Source organism: Thamnophis sirtalis, unplaced genomic scaffold (assembly GCF_051295495.1).
Source record: "Thamnophis sirtalis isolate CommonGarterSnake01/CBP01778 unplaced genomic scaffold, rThaSir2_p1.2 scaffold_3, whole genome shotgun sequence".
NCBI classification, from domain to species: Eukaryota; Metazoa; Chordata; class Lepidosauria; order Squamata; family Natricidae; genus Thamnophis; species Thamnophis sirtalis.
Genome location: NW_028261383.1, coordinates 72,521,703 through 72,538,240, shown reverse-complemented (window position 1 = coordinate 72,538,240; position 16,538 = coordinate 72,521,703). Strand labels below are relative to the sequence as shown.

The 16,538-nt window shown below is 36.8% G+C and overlaps 2 protein-coding genes across 3 annotated transcripts in view; one reads left to right on the top strand and one right to left on the bottom strand.

Annotated features, from left to right (window-relative positions):
• CENPP (centromere protein P) overlaps positions 1 to 16,538 on the bottom strand; it is a 151,856-nt gene that overhangs the window by 123,883 nt on the left and 11,435 nt on the right. The gene's annotated exons all lie outside the window — the stretch shown is intronic.
• On the top strand, positions 65 to 16,285 carry OGN (osteoglycin). The gene is made up of 8 exons (XM_014071651.2): positions 65 to 195; positions 2,204 to 2,350; positions 2,897 to 3,123; positions 8,220 to 8,307; positions 9,485 to 9,643; positions 11,595 to 11,797; positions 13,745 to 13,840; positions 14,354 to 16,285. Exons 3-8 carry the CDS (start codon positions 2,953 to 2,955, stop codon positions 14,525 to 14,527), a joined length of 891 nt encoding a protein of 296 aa, XP_013927126.1. The 5' UTR covers positions 65 to 195; positions 2,204 to 2,350; positions 2,897 to 2,952; the 3' UTR covers positions 14,528 to 16,285.

Genomic DNA, 16,538 nt, shown 5'->3' with positions numbered 1-16,538 from the left:
ATCTCATTCATTATATTGGATAGTACATTTTGGGTCCCTTCCCTGAAACAATGCTTTGTCCATGACCTGTGAAATGATCCACCCACTTCTCTTCCAATATTTGGCTGGCCCTGATCCTACTGGCCCTCAGAAATACTTTATTAATTTGAGTATTTCCACAGATGCTGGGGCTGGAATAATTGTTGCCATCAAGAAGTAAGTATGAACCTGTTTGTCTGAGTTTTCATTCACACTTTTTCTTGTTTTCTTCGCTTCGTAAGTCAGCCAAAGTATCAGTGTACAACCCGGGGAGCCAAATACATACCTTATTTTTGGGACTATAAAACACACCATGATTTGAAGAGGTAAATTTTTTAAAAAAGTTTTTGCACTCTGCAGGCCTCCCAAATCCTCTGCATTCCTTGTTTTTTGCAAAACACAAAAAAGGTCATGCATAGCCTTTAGGAGGTTTGCAAAGTTCCTGGGGGCTGCCCCCCCCAAAAGAGCAAAAATGGTCCATTTTTTGCTCATTTTTGGGGGTCCAGCCCCCATGAGCACTTTGCAAGCATCCGAAACCCTCTGTACGTCCATTTTTGCAAAGGGGGGGGGTCATTAGGTCAAAAATGCTGTATTCAGTGTATAAGACGCACCCAGAGTTTCACTCTCTTTTTTGCGGGGGGAGGGGGAGATAGGAGTGACTTGTACTGCGAAAAATGCGGTACTTTAAATAAACAAATAAACAAAACTGCTTATACTGCCTCAATCTGTGCACTGATAGTGATTAAAGTGCAAAATTAAGCTTATTCACATGGAGTGCACACCTCTGAGTGAAGAGTTTCTTATTAACTCATTCCTTAGAAAACATGAATATTGACATTCTCAAAGTAACTGGCCTTAAGCTAAGAGTGCATCAATTTTAATAGACGGAAGCTACATTTACTGATTTTTTTTCCCTGTTAGGTACTATGACTCCATACCTCCGAAATGTCAGAAGAAAATTTCAGGCAGGGAGAGTGGGATGGGAATTTTTCTTTTCTAAATACTGGCTTGGAATATGTTTGTTCTTCCAGACTTCATATTTGGGTGAAAATATAATATAAAAAATTAGAGATTCAATAACCCCTGAATTTACTAAACAGAAGACAGAACAGATGTCAGGACTCTAAATAATCTTCATATGCATTAATATTCAAAACCAACAAAAGACCAATATCATTGCAACATAATGGAAACTGATTCCAATTTTGCCTTTAACAACACTCTCAGTCAGCACAGTGAATGGACAGAGTACAGTTATGTTAAACACAGATCAAGTTGCAAAAGAGCACAAACTGTAAAGCAACAGATGTGCTATTATCCAAAGCATCCAATTCCAACTGAGATGGTATTCCAGAGCAAACAGCTGGTTTCTGAACTCTGACTTTTGTGGAGTAATAAGCTGTGTATAACTGAAAACCTTCAGGGTAGCTGTTGTTTTAAAAAGCTCTCTAAAGTGAAGAAATAAAAATCTCAGCTGATATTTTTAGCAGGACTGTCAAATTGAAGAATGTAACAAAAATCAATAAATGAAACAGCTACGGTCTTGCTGTGTGCACATCTAGTTCTTATTAATCTTCACTGCCTATGTATAAAACAGTGAATGTTCTGAACGAATGTTTTATAGCAGGGCATATCAAAGGATTTTCACCAAAATCCTTTATAATGCAAACCTGCTTCTCCTAAACATTAGACGTTCAATGAGTATTTTTCATTGTTTTCTGTATTTTTCGCTCTTTTCTGTAATGATCTATTAAGATTGGAATGCTAGACAGTCTTCCAAAAAATAAAAGTAATTAACTCTGACACTGCTGAAGAAAGACCCCAGGAAGGTGAATGGAAAAATAGTGTCCACCAACTCTTGTTTGAAAGTTTATGCTGCAAACTTAAAAGTTTTGCAATTTTTTTTCCTACACACACAAAAATGGAATGCTTATACTTTATCTGAAACGGAAGTCACTGTCTTTGTTTTTCATTAAATGCTAGACTAAATGAAAAGCACATGACTTTACTGAAGTCTTCATTGCATGAAACTGCAGCTGATCTAGGAAATGCTTTCAACTTTGAGCAACTAGATTAACATATTTGAAATTGGACTCATTCCATTTTGTAGCAGAGCAAAACTGATTTATCATGTAACATTTTGCACATAAGCCTGCATGCTAACACAACTCTTTTTACCCTACAGACAGCACATCTAAAGTCTATCCATCTTTGAAACTGCATTATTTCAGTTTCTTGAAAATAAACCATAACTTTTCTCTGGCCATTTGGAATTAATGCACAGAAAACTATATTGAACATAGATTCACAAGAGGTCTTATTCAGCAAAACGGTAGGTGTTGTTTTCCAATAAATTATCTTAATGTATACCACATGGTTACAAGTTACTGTAAAAATAGCTTGACTGTATAATTCATTATCTAGAAACTATCATCAGTATATCTTTCTTGAATTGTATGCATGCTTTATATCTAAAATATGCTTTTATTCATTTTTATTTTTAAATTCCTATTTTTTCTGGAAAGCATAGATCTTTAAGACAATACAAACTATTACTTTCACTCCAGGGATGGGCTTAGCTTGGCTCCACATTTTAACTATTTCTTCACTCTGTGTATCAGATCTCAAAATATGGGGTTTCAATTGCTTCCAATTAGCATGCAAAATGAGAAATTATAGGAATCTGAAATAATATCAAGTATATAAATATATATTGTTAAACTGTATAGTACCAATTTTTAAACAAAAGAAGGATTTAAATAAAGAATACTAAGAGTTAAGTCATCTTTCCCTGTTCCCTGAGCATTAGAAAACTGCTGCCAGCTACTCTTCTAGGGCTTTAAATATTGTTCTGACAGATTGCTTTCCTTGTTTCCAGTTACAAGAATCATTCTCCTTGGTCCTTTCAGCAAAACTCAAGTCTGAGCTTCTGAAATGAAGACTTCACAGAAATTTTATCTCTTCTGTTTTTTTATGCCCTTGGTGAAGCTAGCACCACCTAATCAACACTCAACTCTGTTTCATGAAACATTCCAGCAAGGTTATGAAGATGCATTATTTCAGGAAGACTATGGAGACTATCCACAGGACGGAGTAAAAAATAAGGTAGCTTACAAGTTCTATATTCCTTTTTTTCCACTTTGCCAGTGTATTACTTAGCCCTGAATGCATGTTTCACAGCTAAATATAGCAGCCAACAAAAGGGGGGGGGAGCAAGGAGATACAAAAAAATATGAATATAATACATATATAGATATTATTGTTTTATTTTGTATTCTTTATTTCTTTATAATTACCTAATCCAAATACCTGTACTTATAGAAATATATAATATGGCCATGAGCCAAGCTTAAATTTGACTCAAACTATAATTATTGCTTTGTTTCTAATGATATACACAATAATGTTATGTGTCACTGCAAGGAATTATCAGGGTTTTCTTATACACCAAGCATTCAGATTGGTCTCCTGAGAATCATAATTGAGGGGGACCTGCTGCTATTAATTAATTTTCTGGCCTGAGAAAATCCTGAAGTAATTCCCCAACCACATATAAGAAATATATTTAATAATGAACTTCTTTCATGTGACCCAAATTAAAATAAATGCATATTAGGGGTACAATACAAATAACACACTGTTGCAATATGATGTTTATTATTGAGAGAAAGAAAATACTGTAAGCTGATCAACTCGGTTGCCTTTGAGGAAGAATAAATAGAATAATTTACACTGAATAAACCACACAATAGTTCTAATCTTAATCAACAGAATTATATTATCTACCCATTCACAGTATACCTAGGTAGAAAGTTTGAGTTTTATTGAGCCCATATTGATTTTTAATCAATACCAAGATAAATAATGGATTTAGAATTTATACTGTGTGGAAAGATCATGCTCAGTTAAAACACACAACAATTAAAAGTGTGTGTATGTGTGTGTTTTAAATTAATTATCTCAAGAGAAAGCAGTTTAATGATTAATATATCTAAATTTCTTTTCATTGCTTGAGAATACCTATTTGGTATCATTAATCTAAAAAAAGTAAAACCATTAATAAATCATTGTCCTAACAACCCCTGATTTGAGGGATTGCCTGCAAGTCAGTATTGGCTCCTGGTGACTACCTGAATTAGTCCCTGAAGGCTTCTTAGTAAGATTTTCAGAAGTGGTTTGCTATTACCTCCCTCCTATGGCTGATAGTGTATAGCAATAGCAGTTAGACTTATATACCACTTCATAGGGCTTTCAGCCCTCTCTAAGCAGTTTACAGAGTCAGCATATTGCCCCCACAGTCTGGGTCCTCATTTTACCCACCTCGGAAAGATGGAAGGCTGAGTCAACCCTGAGCCGGTGAGATTTGAACCGCCGAACTGCAGATAACAGTCAGCTGAAGTGGCTGCAGTACAGCACTCTAACCACTGCACCACCTTGGCTAGTATGACTAGCCTAAGGTAACCAGCTGATTTTATGCCTAAAACATACAATCTCCTGATTTCTAGCCTGATGCCTTAAACTCTACACTAAACTGATTCTGTTGCAACTATGATACTTACTTTGACCTGTAAGAGCATATATTTTGTGCTTTCACATAATGCCTGTGCAAGGCGTGCAGAGGTCACCCATCCTTTTTTATTTTCTAAGGATGTTCAGGAAGTCTACAGGTGAGAACAACACAAAAACGAAGCTAGCAACTAATAAGCAAAATAGCTTTTACATTAAATGAACAAAAATAACAACGATCTGAGCTTTCTGAATTCACCATTTTTTAAAATCAGAATGCTCCTGAGAAACCCATGAGCAAAACTTGGACACAGTGAAGGTTTAATGCAGGGGTGTCAAATTCACTTGAGTTTCCTCAAATGCAAGTAAAAGTCCCTATTAAGTATTATGTAATAGCAATAGCCATAGCACTGAGACTTATATATCGCTTCACAGTGTTTTATAGCCCTCCCTAAGTGGTTTACAGAGTCAACATATTGCCCCCAACAATCTGGGTCCTTTACTAACCTAGAATTTAGAATTTTTTTAGAATTTTATTAGAATTTGTAGGCCGCCCTTTTCCCTGAGGGGACTCAGGGCGGCTCACACAAAAACTGGGAAAGGGGAATACAGACAGTAGGACAAAACATGTAATAAAATAGCAAACAACAAACACTCATCATTCGGGCGGGTAACTATCCTATCCCCAGGCCTGACGGGCGAGCCAGTTCTTCAAGGCTATGCGGAAGGCCTGGACGGTGGAGAGGGTACGAATCTCCACGGGGAGCTCGTTCCAAAGGGTCGGGGCTACTGCTGAGAAGGCCCTCCTCCTTGTAGTTGCCAGCCGACACTGGCTGGCCGATGGAATACGGAGGAGGCCTAATCTATGAGATCTTATCGGTCGTAGGGATGTAATTGGCAGAAGGCGGTCTCTCAAGTATCCAGATCCACTGCCATGTAGGGCTTTATGGGTGATTAATAGCACCTTGAAGCGCATCCGGAGATCAACAGGTAGCCAGCGCAGCTCGCGGAGGATAGGTGTTATGCGGGTGAATCGGGGTGCACCCGCAATCACTCGCGCGGCTGCATTCTGCACTAGCTGAAGTCGCCGGATGCTCCTCAAGGGCAGCCCCATGTAGAGCACATTGCAGTATTCCAGCCTAGAGGTCACAAGGGCCCGAGTGACTGTTGTGAGAGCCTCCCGATTCAGGTAGGGTCGCAACTGGCGCACCAGGCGAACCTGGGCGAATGCCCCCCTGGTCACAGCCGTTAAGTGGTGGTCAAATGACAGCTGTGGATCCAGGAGGACTCCCAAGTTGCGAACCCTCTCTGAGGGGTATAAAATTTGACCCCCCAGCCTGAGTGGTGGAATAATAGCCAAATCTTTGGGAGGGAAACACAACAGCCACTCGGTCTTTTCTGGGTTGAGCACAAGCTTGTTCACCCTCATCCAGTCCATAACGGCCTCAAGACCCCGGCTCATCACGTCAACCGCTTCATTGATTTGGCACGGGGCGGACAGATACAATTGAGTATCGTCCGCATATTGATGGTATCTAATCCCGTGCCTGCGGATGATCTCTCCCAGCGGTTTCATGTAGATGTTGAATAGTAGGGGGGATAAGACCGAACCCTGAGGCACCCCATAATTTAGGGGCCTAGGGGACGATCTCTGCCCCCCCACTAACACCGACTGCGACCTGTCCGAGAGGTAGGAGGAGAACCACCGTAACACGGTGCCTCCCACTCCCACCTCCCGCAGTCGTCGCAGAAGGATACCATGGTCGATGGTATCGAAAGCCGCTGAGAGGTCAAGGAGGACGGAATGAGGTCAAGGTCAAGGTCAAGGAGGACGGAATGAGGTCAAGGTCAATGAGGTCAAGAGGTCAAGGAGAAGGAATGAAAGACTGAGTCAACCTTGAGCCAGTGAGAATTGAACTGTTAAACTGCAGGCACCTGGCAGACAGCAGAAGCAACGTGCAGTACTACATTCTAACCATTGGGCCACCACGGTTCAATAATGGTGACAAAGGCAACAAAAGATACTTATTTTCTCCCTTCTGTTTGTGTCTACAGATAAACAACTGGCAATCCTGTTTAAGGTGTTTTATTCAATGTTGGGAAAGAATGGGCTTCAGGACTGCCTACAGGGCTGCAATGAGGAATACTCTAGATACCTATGGGATAAAAACACTTGGGTTCATTCAAAATTGGACTCCAACTGGACAAGATGCTAAAATGTTAAAATGCATTTGGCAGTCTTGTGGAGTTAGATGGGAGGGCTTTGATCAAGGGGTGGGGTTCAAAAGTTTCAACAACAGGTTCTCTACCTGGTTGCTGGGGGGGGGGCATGGCCTACTCGGCCTCCTGCACCAATGGGGGGGGGGGCGCTTTTGCCTTCCTCGAGCCTCTCGGAGGGCGAAAACTACAGAAACAGGCCCAGGAGACTTCCAGGAGGCCTATTTCCCCCCCTCCCCAAACCTCCGTATGGGCCCTGCACTTACTTTGCATCCAAAATGATGATGTAGAATAGCAAGTTGGATTTCAAAAAAATATCCAAGCCATCTAGATTAGCTATTTTTCAAATGGTTTAATATAATACTGATAATATATAGCAGTATAAAAATAAAAATAAAATATTCTGGTAGCTAAGGATTTTTTCTTTCATTATATTACATTAACATATCTAATTCAACCAAATGCTCTTTAAAATCACGATAGCAAGTTGTGATTTGAACCTACTAAGTATTTTCAAATAATTGCTATAGATTAACTCTCAACTCAAAGGTTGACATTTGATCTCGCAGGCAGATTCCAAACTACTTGGAAACAGAAAATTGGTGATAAAGTTCAGAAATTATATTTTGCATTAGAAGCACATATGATACTGGCACAACAGCAGATTATGGCAGCCCTTAAGCAAAGGATTCTTGATACAGAATTGCAAGCTAAGCACAACATGATGCCGGCTGGAATGCTGTGGGAGATATATGTTTCCAACTAGTCTGGTATCTTAACAAATTCACAGTTAAGTGGTTTCTTAGGACCTTCACACAGCTGTGCTTTGATATCCTACCATTATGAAGGCAAATTTCAGAAAAACCTCTGAACAGAAAGGACTAGTTTTACAATACTCAAATGGAACATCTGTAGAGAGACATCAGCTCTTAATGCCCAATTAGGCGTTTACACAGATATCTAAGATTTTTTTTTTAAACTCGGCAGATAAGGACTTTTTAACTTGGCAGATAAGAACTCTAAAAAAACAAAAGACATGGCTAAATTTACATTTGCAACTTGCAGAACCTGTCCTTCACTAATGATAAATAACTTTGGACTGATTTCTGGTTGTATTGGGTACACTAGAATAATGTGTTAGAATGTAAGACTGCTGTATTGTTCTGATGTTATTGCATTTCCCTTTTTTCCCTCTTATTTTACTTTATTTTGATTTTGATTGTTTGGTGGATCTGTAATAAATCCATTCACTTTCAATGGAAACTCATTAAACAGGAAGAGTTAAGTTCGCAATACAATTTTCTGCATTGTTTTCGACCAGTCAACAAAAACTTAAGATAAGTATGTTTTAACAACCGTAACATGTAAAAACATCATTACCATTATAGTTGAATATCAGTGTATTATTATCAGCTATGCTTATATAACATATATATTGTATATTTTGTGTTATATATTATATTTTATATATTTAAAAGGAAGACAACACTTTCGTTTTCAATGAAAATAATGTACAGCTGCAAAGAGATGATGAAAAACTTGCAGAGGGAACAACAAATTATACAAGTAAGTTTTTCAACTTTATAATAAACAGAATAGTTTCCAAAGCTGTCAGTATTACGGCTAGAAACATTATTAGGTATGTCTGTTGTACTAAACAATAACAACTGTTGGTTAAGCAATTAGGCAGCAATTAAAGGATATTGTAAACATTCTATATAGGAATTCCAGATTTTCAATAAGCGTTTTTTAAAAATATATAGTGCAATGACATGCTTACAGATACCGCAGAACTATATGATAGGACTTCCTAACACAAGTTCAGGTAGAGAACCCTTTTCCTTTTGGCAATCAAGACTTATTGAGCTCATGAAGTAGCATTTGTGACATATTCAATCTGTTTCCTGCTGCACTGCAATGACAATGGAATTTCAGTGTCCGATAAATCATAGAAAACTTCAGCCACTGATTTACGGATAATGGAGGAAGACCACCAATCAGAATGCAACCAAAATACAGTACATTATTCTCTGAATGTTATAGGCCATAATCTACCATATTAATCCAGTCTGGTTTGGTAAACAAAGACATCTCATCTTTCACATCACTTGTCAATCTCGCAGGCTACGAAAGGCAACAGATTTGCCACTTTGGTATAACAGGACTATATCTAAAGACAATGAATGATGTTTCCAACAGCACAAAATGAACTTTCATTTTTTTTCACCATCTTGCAATTGGCATATGCTATAGCATGGAAATTCACTGTTCAAAACTACTCTAAAAGGTCCAACAGCCCAACTTGGCTAATTTGTTTCTGTCTATTGCTCATCAGAAGCCAAACTTGGCTAATTTGCAAGATTAAGCAGTGAGAGCAGTAGGAACAGTTATTTGTCTGTTAGTCTGAACATTTTTTAAAGAATCCTAGAAGAAAACAATAGGAACTACATGATTGCCAAGAAAACTACATGGACTGGGTATATCACAAAATGATCAGGAACTGAACTTAACTAGAGGGAATGTTTATCTTTTATTCCAAGCAATTTTGTATATTTCCACTGTATAGACTTTTTTCTCAAAGGCTAGCACTATCAGTAAGCATCTGTAATCAACCCCCTCCCCTCCAAAGGATGCCTGAATAACCTAGATTCTGCAGGAAAGTGTGGAAGATAATTTTTTTATAAACTGTTGAAACATTTATCTAGACTTCTACTTAAACTGACTCAAAATTATATACTTTCAGCAATGGCTACTTGTCTACTATGTGTTTGTTTAATTCGTTCAATGTACTGTGAAGAAACTGATATGGAAAGTATCCCTGTTCTGCCAAAGGAAACAGGTTACCTTTATGCAAGATTCAACAAAATCAAGAAGGTGAAAGTATCTGATTTTGCTGAAATTCGTAAGTAAATCGTAAAAATAAATTTGATGATTAATAATTGGAAACACACTTTGGTTAGCATTTAGTTATCTGTATTTTTGAACCACTAGCTATTACAGAAAGTAATAATACTTTTTTTTTCAGAGAAAAGTAATTTTACTGGCCAAATTATTTTACAAATCAGATTAAAGTTTTTTTAATATAATGGCTTCTGAAGATTATACTTTTAAGCACTCCAATATTCTGATGACTACATTCCTTTAAAAGTGATTGGTGGAGGGATGGTGCCGGGGTGATGGTGTAAGAGGTCAGTGGCAGCTCGGGAAGAAGAGAGTAGCATCCAGGATCAAATGTATCCATGACTTTTAAAATGACATATTTCATTTCAGAAATATATTTTCATTTTCATGTTGATTTTAAGATGGGATTGCATTTATCAGAAATCCAGATTATTTGTGTTTATGAGTAGTCCTCAGGTTATGGCGGTAATTCAAACTGTATCACCATGGCTAACCAATGCATTCATAAAGCCCAGTGTCATGTGACCATATTGCGTAGCAATGAGAATCCAAGTAGTTCTAGTTGTCACTATAATCCAAAACACATGGGTCATTAAGCAGGAATAAGTAAGGTAAGGGGTGCTGTGGTGGTAGTACAGGCCATGTGTGAGTCATGCTAGTGCAGGCCATGTGTGAGTCATGAAAGAGCCAGCACAGACCATATGTGAGCTGAGGGAGGCAGATGGGGGCCTAGTTAGGCCAGCACAAGATGCATAGAAGTCAGGGAAGACCTTGGAAGAAAAGGTGGGAGTGACTTACTGAAGTGACTTGCAACTTTCCCTGCTGGCTTCCCCATTGCCTTTGCTTGTGAGAAGATGGCAGGGAAGGTTGCAAATGGGGGTCCCATTACTGCACTCCCTGCAATGTCATAATTGCAAGCTGGATATCCAAGTGCCCTGATCACAATTACATGTCTGTAAGTGTGCTGCAAGGGCCAGAACTTTGAAGACTTCTGATATGTCAATTTTTAGTACCACTTTGCAGCTTTAAATAGTTGCTGAATGATTGAACATAAGCTGAGGACTACCTGTATATGCCTTTCAAATTTAGGCACAAGATTGAAGTTAGGTTGAAGATTGCATGTGGCCCCTTGCCACTCCTGACTTAAAAGAAGCACAAATTAAGCAGACCATGTTTCCTATGTAAATCAGCATTATTCAGTTGCTGACCACCGGAACACCTTGCTGGCCCTTCTCTTTGATTCAAAATATTTTTTCTTTAAAAAAATTCTGACTAGTGAAATTCACAGCCCAAAGTTCAAAGAGTCTTCTAATTCATGTTAACTAGCGCCATCAACCTTTAGTACCTTTAAGAGACAGAATCAATGCTTTCCTCCTCTATGCTCCCTCTGTTTGTGAACTCAGTAGTTAACTGCTGACAGAGACAAAGGAAAATGACTGAAAAGACATCAAAAGTATTAATTCCATGTTCCCCCCAAATAAGAAAAAAGTTGGAAATGCCCTCTTCTTCCAGTCATCAAGACTGACCACAAGGAGCTACATAATTGGAAAATAAAAATGGCAATCTAGGAATGCAAAGAGACAGTAAATGTGTCCAACTGTTTGCATCCTGGAGGAGCACTTATATCAAACTGGGATAAGCCAATACACTTATATGAAACTGAGGGGAAGGATACAATTTTACTTCAGATCTCAATGATTTTATAATTTTGTTTAAAAAATATTACTACTTTTCTAGAGAATTAATTATTTACAAATAGTGTTTTTACAAAGAAGGAATTTTTAGTTCCTGTGTTGGAAAAGTTATCTATCTCTCAGGTAGAATACAGAGAATCATCTTAACCATATATGTAGAACAGGTTTTTTATTTAGTCACTTCAGCACAGAGCATGCCTTTAAGCAGTAAACACCCATAGAAAAGATGTTTTAATTGTAATATTGTTTGCTTTTAAGCCACCCTAAGAAGAATTGATTTGACGGGAAATGCAATTCAAGAGATTGAAGATGGAGCCTTTGCAAAGTTAATTCTACTAGAAGAACTTTCATTAGCTGATAATCGGATAGCCAAGCTTCCAGTTTTGCCTCCCAAACTAACTTCACTAAACCTAAATAACAACAGAATTAAAAGCAGAGGAGTTAAAGCAAATGCTTTCAAGGTAAAATCATTATTAAGTACAAGCACTACTAAATGAAACCAATCTGAATTATTTCAAAATGAACTATTGCACTTAGAAAATAAGTATTATATAAGAAATATATTGGACTAATGTGTTATCATGATTATCATTCTAAGATTTAAATTTCAAGCTTACTAAATTGATTGACTTGTGCTGAAGGATCAATATCTTAGAGCAGTGAAGAAATCTGTCAATCACATAGGTAGAAAAAATAATTGTAAGAACAAAAGCATTATTCTCTGCCTGCTTATATGGAAGTAAATCATGCTGAGTTCAATAAACATTACTTTTAGGTAAGATAATGTACTGATGTACGGTTCCACCACAAAAGCGCGTAGGACAAAATCGCGCTCGACAAAAGCGCGCTGTGACGTCATCACAGCGCGACGAAAAAGATCGAAAAAATGTAAAAATAAAGCTAAAACCTTCCCCTAACCCCCCCAAACCTAACCCTAAACCTAACCCTAACCCTAACTCTTAACCTAACCCTAAACCTAACCCTAAACCTAACCGTTAAAGTAACGAAAAACGTAACGCTAACCCTTATCCTAACCCTAACGCTAACGCTAACGCTCTAAAGCTAACCCTAACCCTTACCCTTACCCTAACCCTAACCCTAACCCTAACCCTTACCTTTATGTGAATCGGCTTGCTTTAATTTAATTTTTATTAATTTTTATTTGAATTTTTCGATCTTTTTCGTCGCGCTGTGATGACGTCAAAGGCGCGATTTTGTCGATCGCGCTTTTGTCGTCCGCGCTTTTGACGGGTCACGCTGATGTACAATATTTTCATTTTACTTTAAGCCTTCAAACAATAGTGCAAAATGTATTACAGATGGAAATGCTAAGTCGGCATAAAGTAAATTTACAATCAATCCCAAAATATTATTAGCATTCTTGCATATTTATTCTTATTACAGATACTGATTGTAGTACCTAGGTCATGAGATAGGACTATCAATTTAACTGAGTATCTTCCATAATCTTATATGAGCAAAAGAACAAAAAAGCTAGTTTTTTTATTCCTGAAGTTCTGATGAGATTATAGTATCTCAAGATTCCACATATTTTGAGAGATCAGTGGTTTTGTGAAATTTCAACTTTTTTTTAGATTTTAATATTCTTTCAATTAATTTTGAGGTTCTGTGTATACTTATAAGGATTTTGTGAGTTCCTTGCTGCATGTCCATGTTTTAATGGAAATCCTATTACTTTTGTAAAGTTGTCCAACCTTTGCCAATGACAACCGAACAAATAACAAGTCTTGTTTAAAGTCTTTATATATTTAATTCTGACTGAATTCTATTTGTTTACATTCTAAACAGCGGTCTAAATGCAGCATCTTCACTTGCACAGGACAGAATTACATCTGGACTGATTTCTCAATTAAAACTAATCCCAGATACTTTATCCTACATTACAGATTAAGTTTAAGTGCACTGATAGAACTACAATACCAAATATATTTATCCTGCCAGGCTTTTTTTTTTTTACAAAGTAGCAATTTTCTTTAATAGGGAGAAACTTGTTACCTGTCTTTTTTAAAAAGCAAAATAAAATAAGGAGGCTGATACCCAATCCCATTGCATGTACACAGTCATATGATGATGCTGGGATAGAGGCTCTTAAACTCAATGGGCCATCATTTACTATTGTTAACTCTCTGGGCCTTTAATCTGATTCTATGTATCTATATGATCTTAACATATTTTTGTAAATATCCCAGGACTTTTTGGATTATGTAGCAAATATAAGCTGACAAAACAAATAAGTACAGCAAATAAGAATGCAGCTGCTCTGTATAACCTTTATGCATTGGCTACGTTTCACTTCCAGGTTCAAGCAGATTACTGTTTATCCAATTTAACTACTAAATAACATAGTAGTATTTAGTAATATATATATATATTCCTCTTTTTTACAGAAGCTGACAAAATTGTCCTATCTCTACTTAGCACAGAACGCCCTGGAGTCTGTTCCTCCTAATTTGCCAGAAAGCCTACGTATTCTGCATCTTCAGGTTTTTCAATCTTTTTTTTTTAACTGTTGCTCAAACATTACTACTACAAAGCATAATGCTTTAAAATACATCCCCTGTGTCTGAGAAAAGTGTGAATAAAATCACTCACTAACGTAGATTTGCAATGTGCTACAATTAAAAAGTGTCAAGTATGCATTTGACAACATTTAGAAAATTATTACACTGATTAAATCTAACTGAAGTTAATATGAGCACGTTGTCACACACTCCTGTACTAATTACAATACATAAACTGCATTTCAAATAGCTGAACATGCTCTAAAAATAGACATTTGTTGAATTATATTTGTTTAAACTTATTTATTGCTTAACTAAGGAAGAATATCAAAATTCCCATACCCGTGTTTACAGTGCTAATTTGGTTTCTGAATCTTCTTGGAGAGAATGTATGTCCTGTAATATTACAGAAATATTAATATCTCAACAAAAAGAGAAAAATGAAATCTCAAAGGGGATGCTTGGATTTTTCAAATGCATTGCTTTGATTTACAGTTCAACAACATAACCAGCATCACAGATGAAACTTTCTGCAAAGGAAACAATCAGACCCGTTACGTTCGTCAGCGCATGGATGAGATCAGAATGGAAGGCAACCCAGTCATCTTGGGAAAGTACCCCAATGCTTTTATTTGCTTGAAGAGTTTGCCTATAGGCCAATACTTTTAGTTGGTAACCAAACTGAAACACGTAAAAATTAGGTAAAATTACTGTTGTATCACTGTTTTAAACATGTCCTTGTATTAATAGCCTCTCACATATATATTCAGAACTTTTAATGGTAACAATGTATTTAGATCTTCCCTAATGTGGTGATATTGCACCTTCTGATTTAAAAAGTTTGAGCATTTGTCTACTTTTAGATAATAGACTCAAGCATGAAACCAGGAAAAGGTAGCGACTCCTTCTGAGTAATCAGATTACAAATTGAATTAAAATTGATTTTAAAACTCTTACTGTTATGAATCTAAGAATGCATAGTAAATCTAAAGGAATGCATTCTTTTAGGGGACAAGTATAATTTGATTTAATTCTGGAAGGACTGTAAATAGACTGTACAATACTTTGGATTTAAAGAGGAAAAAATCGTTCAGAGCACATACTCTGTGCGAAGACATATAGGAGCTCTTGCAATTCCTTAAATCTGTTTTTCTCAGGATCATGCTGTAGCTCTGGAGGGCACTCACGTGTTCCTGGGAAAAGACTTAGCTCATTTAGTAAGTTGCTGATAAGGTGGTACATAAGCATCCTACAGTTCAAACTACCTTTTTTCTTTAAAATGTGAGGGCTGCACTTAATGAAAAATCCAGGGAATATGGGGCCACAGACAGATCAAGCTTCTGATGCTTTCTCAGTCAATGTAGATACAGATTGGATAGGAAGGGCAAGCAACAGCTGAACGGGTGCTAGTTTGACACAGTTGAGTTGTTGAAAGGCCAAACAAGGCTATGGCTTCCTGCTGCTGGCAGGCACAGCTATTTATGCAAGAAAGAACCAATATAATACACAGGGAGATAGGCTGAAATTGCAACATAGATTATAGATTAAGCAGACCTTCCCAATTCAACTTCTGATGATGATGAAAGAAGATAATATCATTTAAAATATATTAGCAATCTATTCTAATCTTACTGGCAAATGTCATTCATGAAATGTGTTTTAAGAAAAAAGTGAGCCAAGCTTATTAAAAGCGTTTATCACGCTTATCAAAATGAAAGGGGAAAAAACACCAATCAATTTATATACTATAGCATAGAAGATTTTGCTTAAATGTTAGCCTGCCTGCCACATCCATTTGTGGAATAGGGCCTTTTATGTGCATTGAGGGTGAGTACAAGTTTAAAAAAGTAAAATAGATCTCTTAAATCTTGAGGATTACACAGCCTAATCTTTAATGAATTTGTGAAATTTGTCTCCAACCAACCACCCAATGTGGCATAGTATTCGCAATATGAATAAGTAACATTTTTGAAATATTTGTTGTATTTAAAGCATATTCACTTAACCAATATCACAATTTTGCTGTGATATCTGAATTGTAATCAGCTGAATTAATTCATAAAAGTCAGCTTAGTTGATTTCAACATAGCAATCAAACAATTTGTATGCATGTATCAGATGAAGTTTTTTTTTCCAGAAATACCAGCAGTAAGTATTATTTGTACTCATTCTCATTCTTTGCATATGTTTGATTAAGACAGATATATTATTTCTGATTTAATTATTCACCAATATTGAAGACTATTTTACAGCCATGAGCCTTTGCTGTACCTATACACTTTTAGCAATTTAAGATATCAGACTTCAATTATATGGTGAATTTATATGATGTGAAACCTTTACAGAGATTTCTGATTGATTTTAGTCTGCATAAGCTTCCTGTTGTCTAGAATTCTCCATGCCTAATAAATAATTATAAAGAAAAAAGGCTTACTATTCTTTTGTAGATGTCCTACTTATCAGACAGTGAAATGATAAATTGCTGTAGTTACTTCATTTGTCCCATCCCCTACCTCCCACAACACCTGAGAAAATCGGTCTGTTTGAATTCTTCCTACCATCAACAGGATTAGGCTACATTTTAATCTTCCTTCCTGCCTTCATTCAACTGAAATCACATGATTCCCCATTCCTCCTATTGTACCTTCTATGGTGATTCTACAAGATATTCTCATATTAA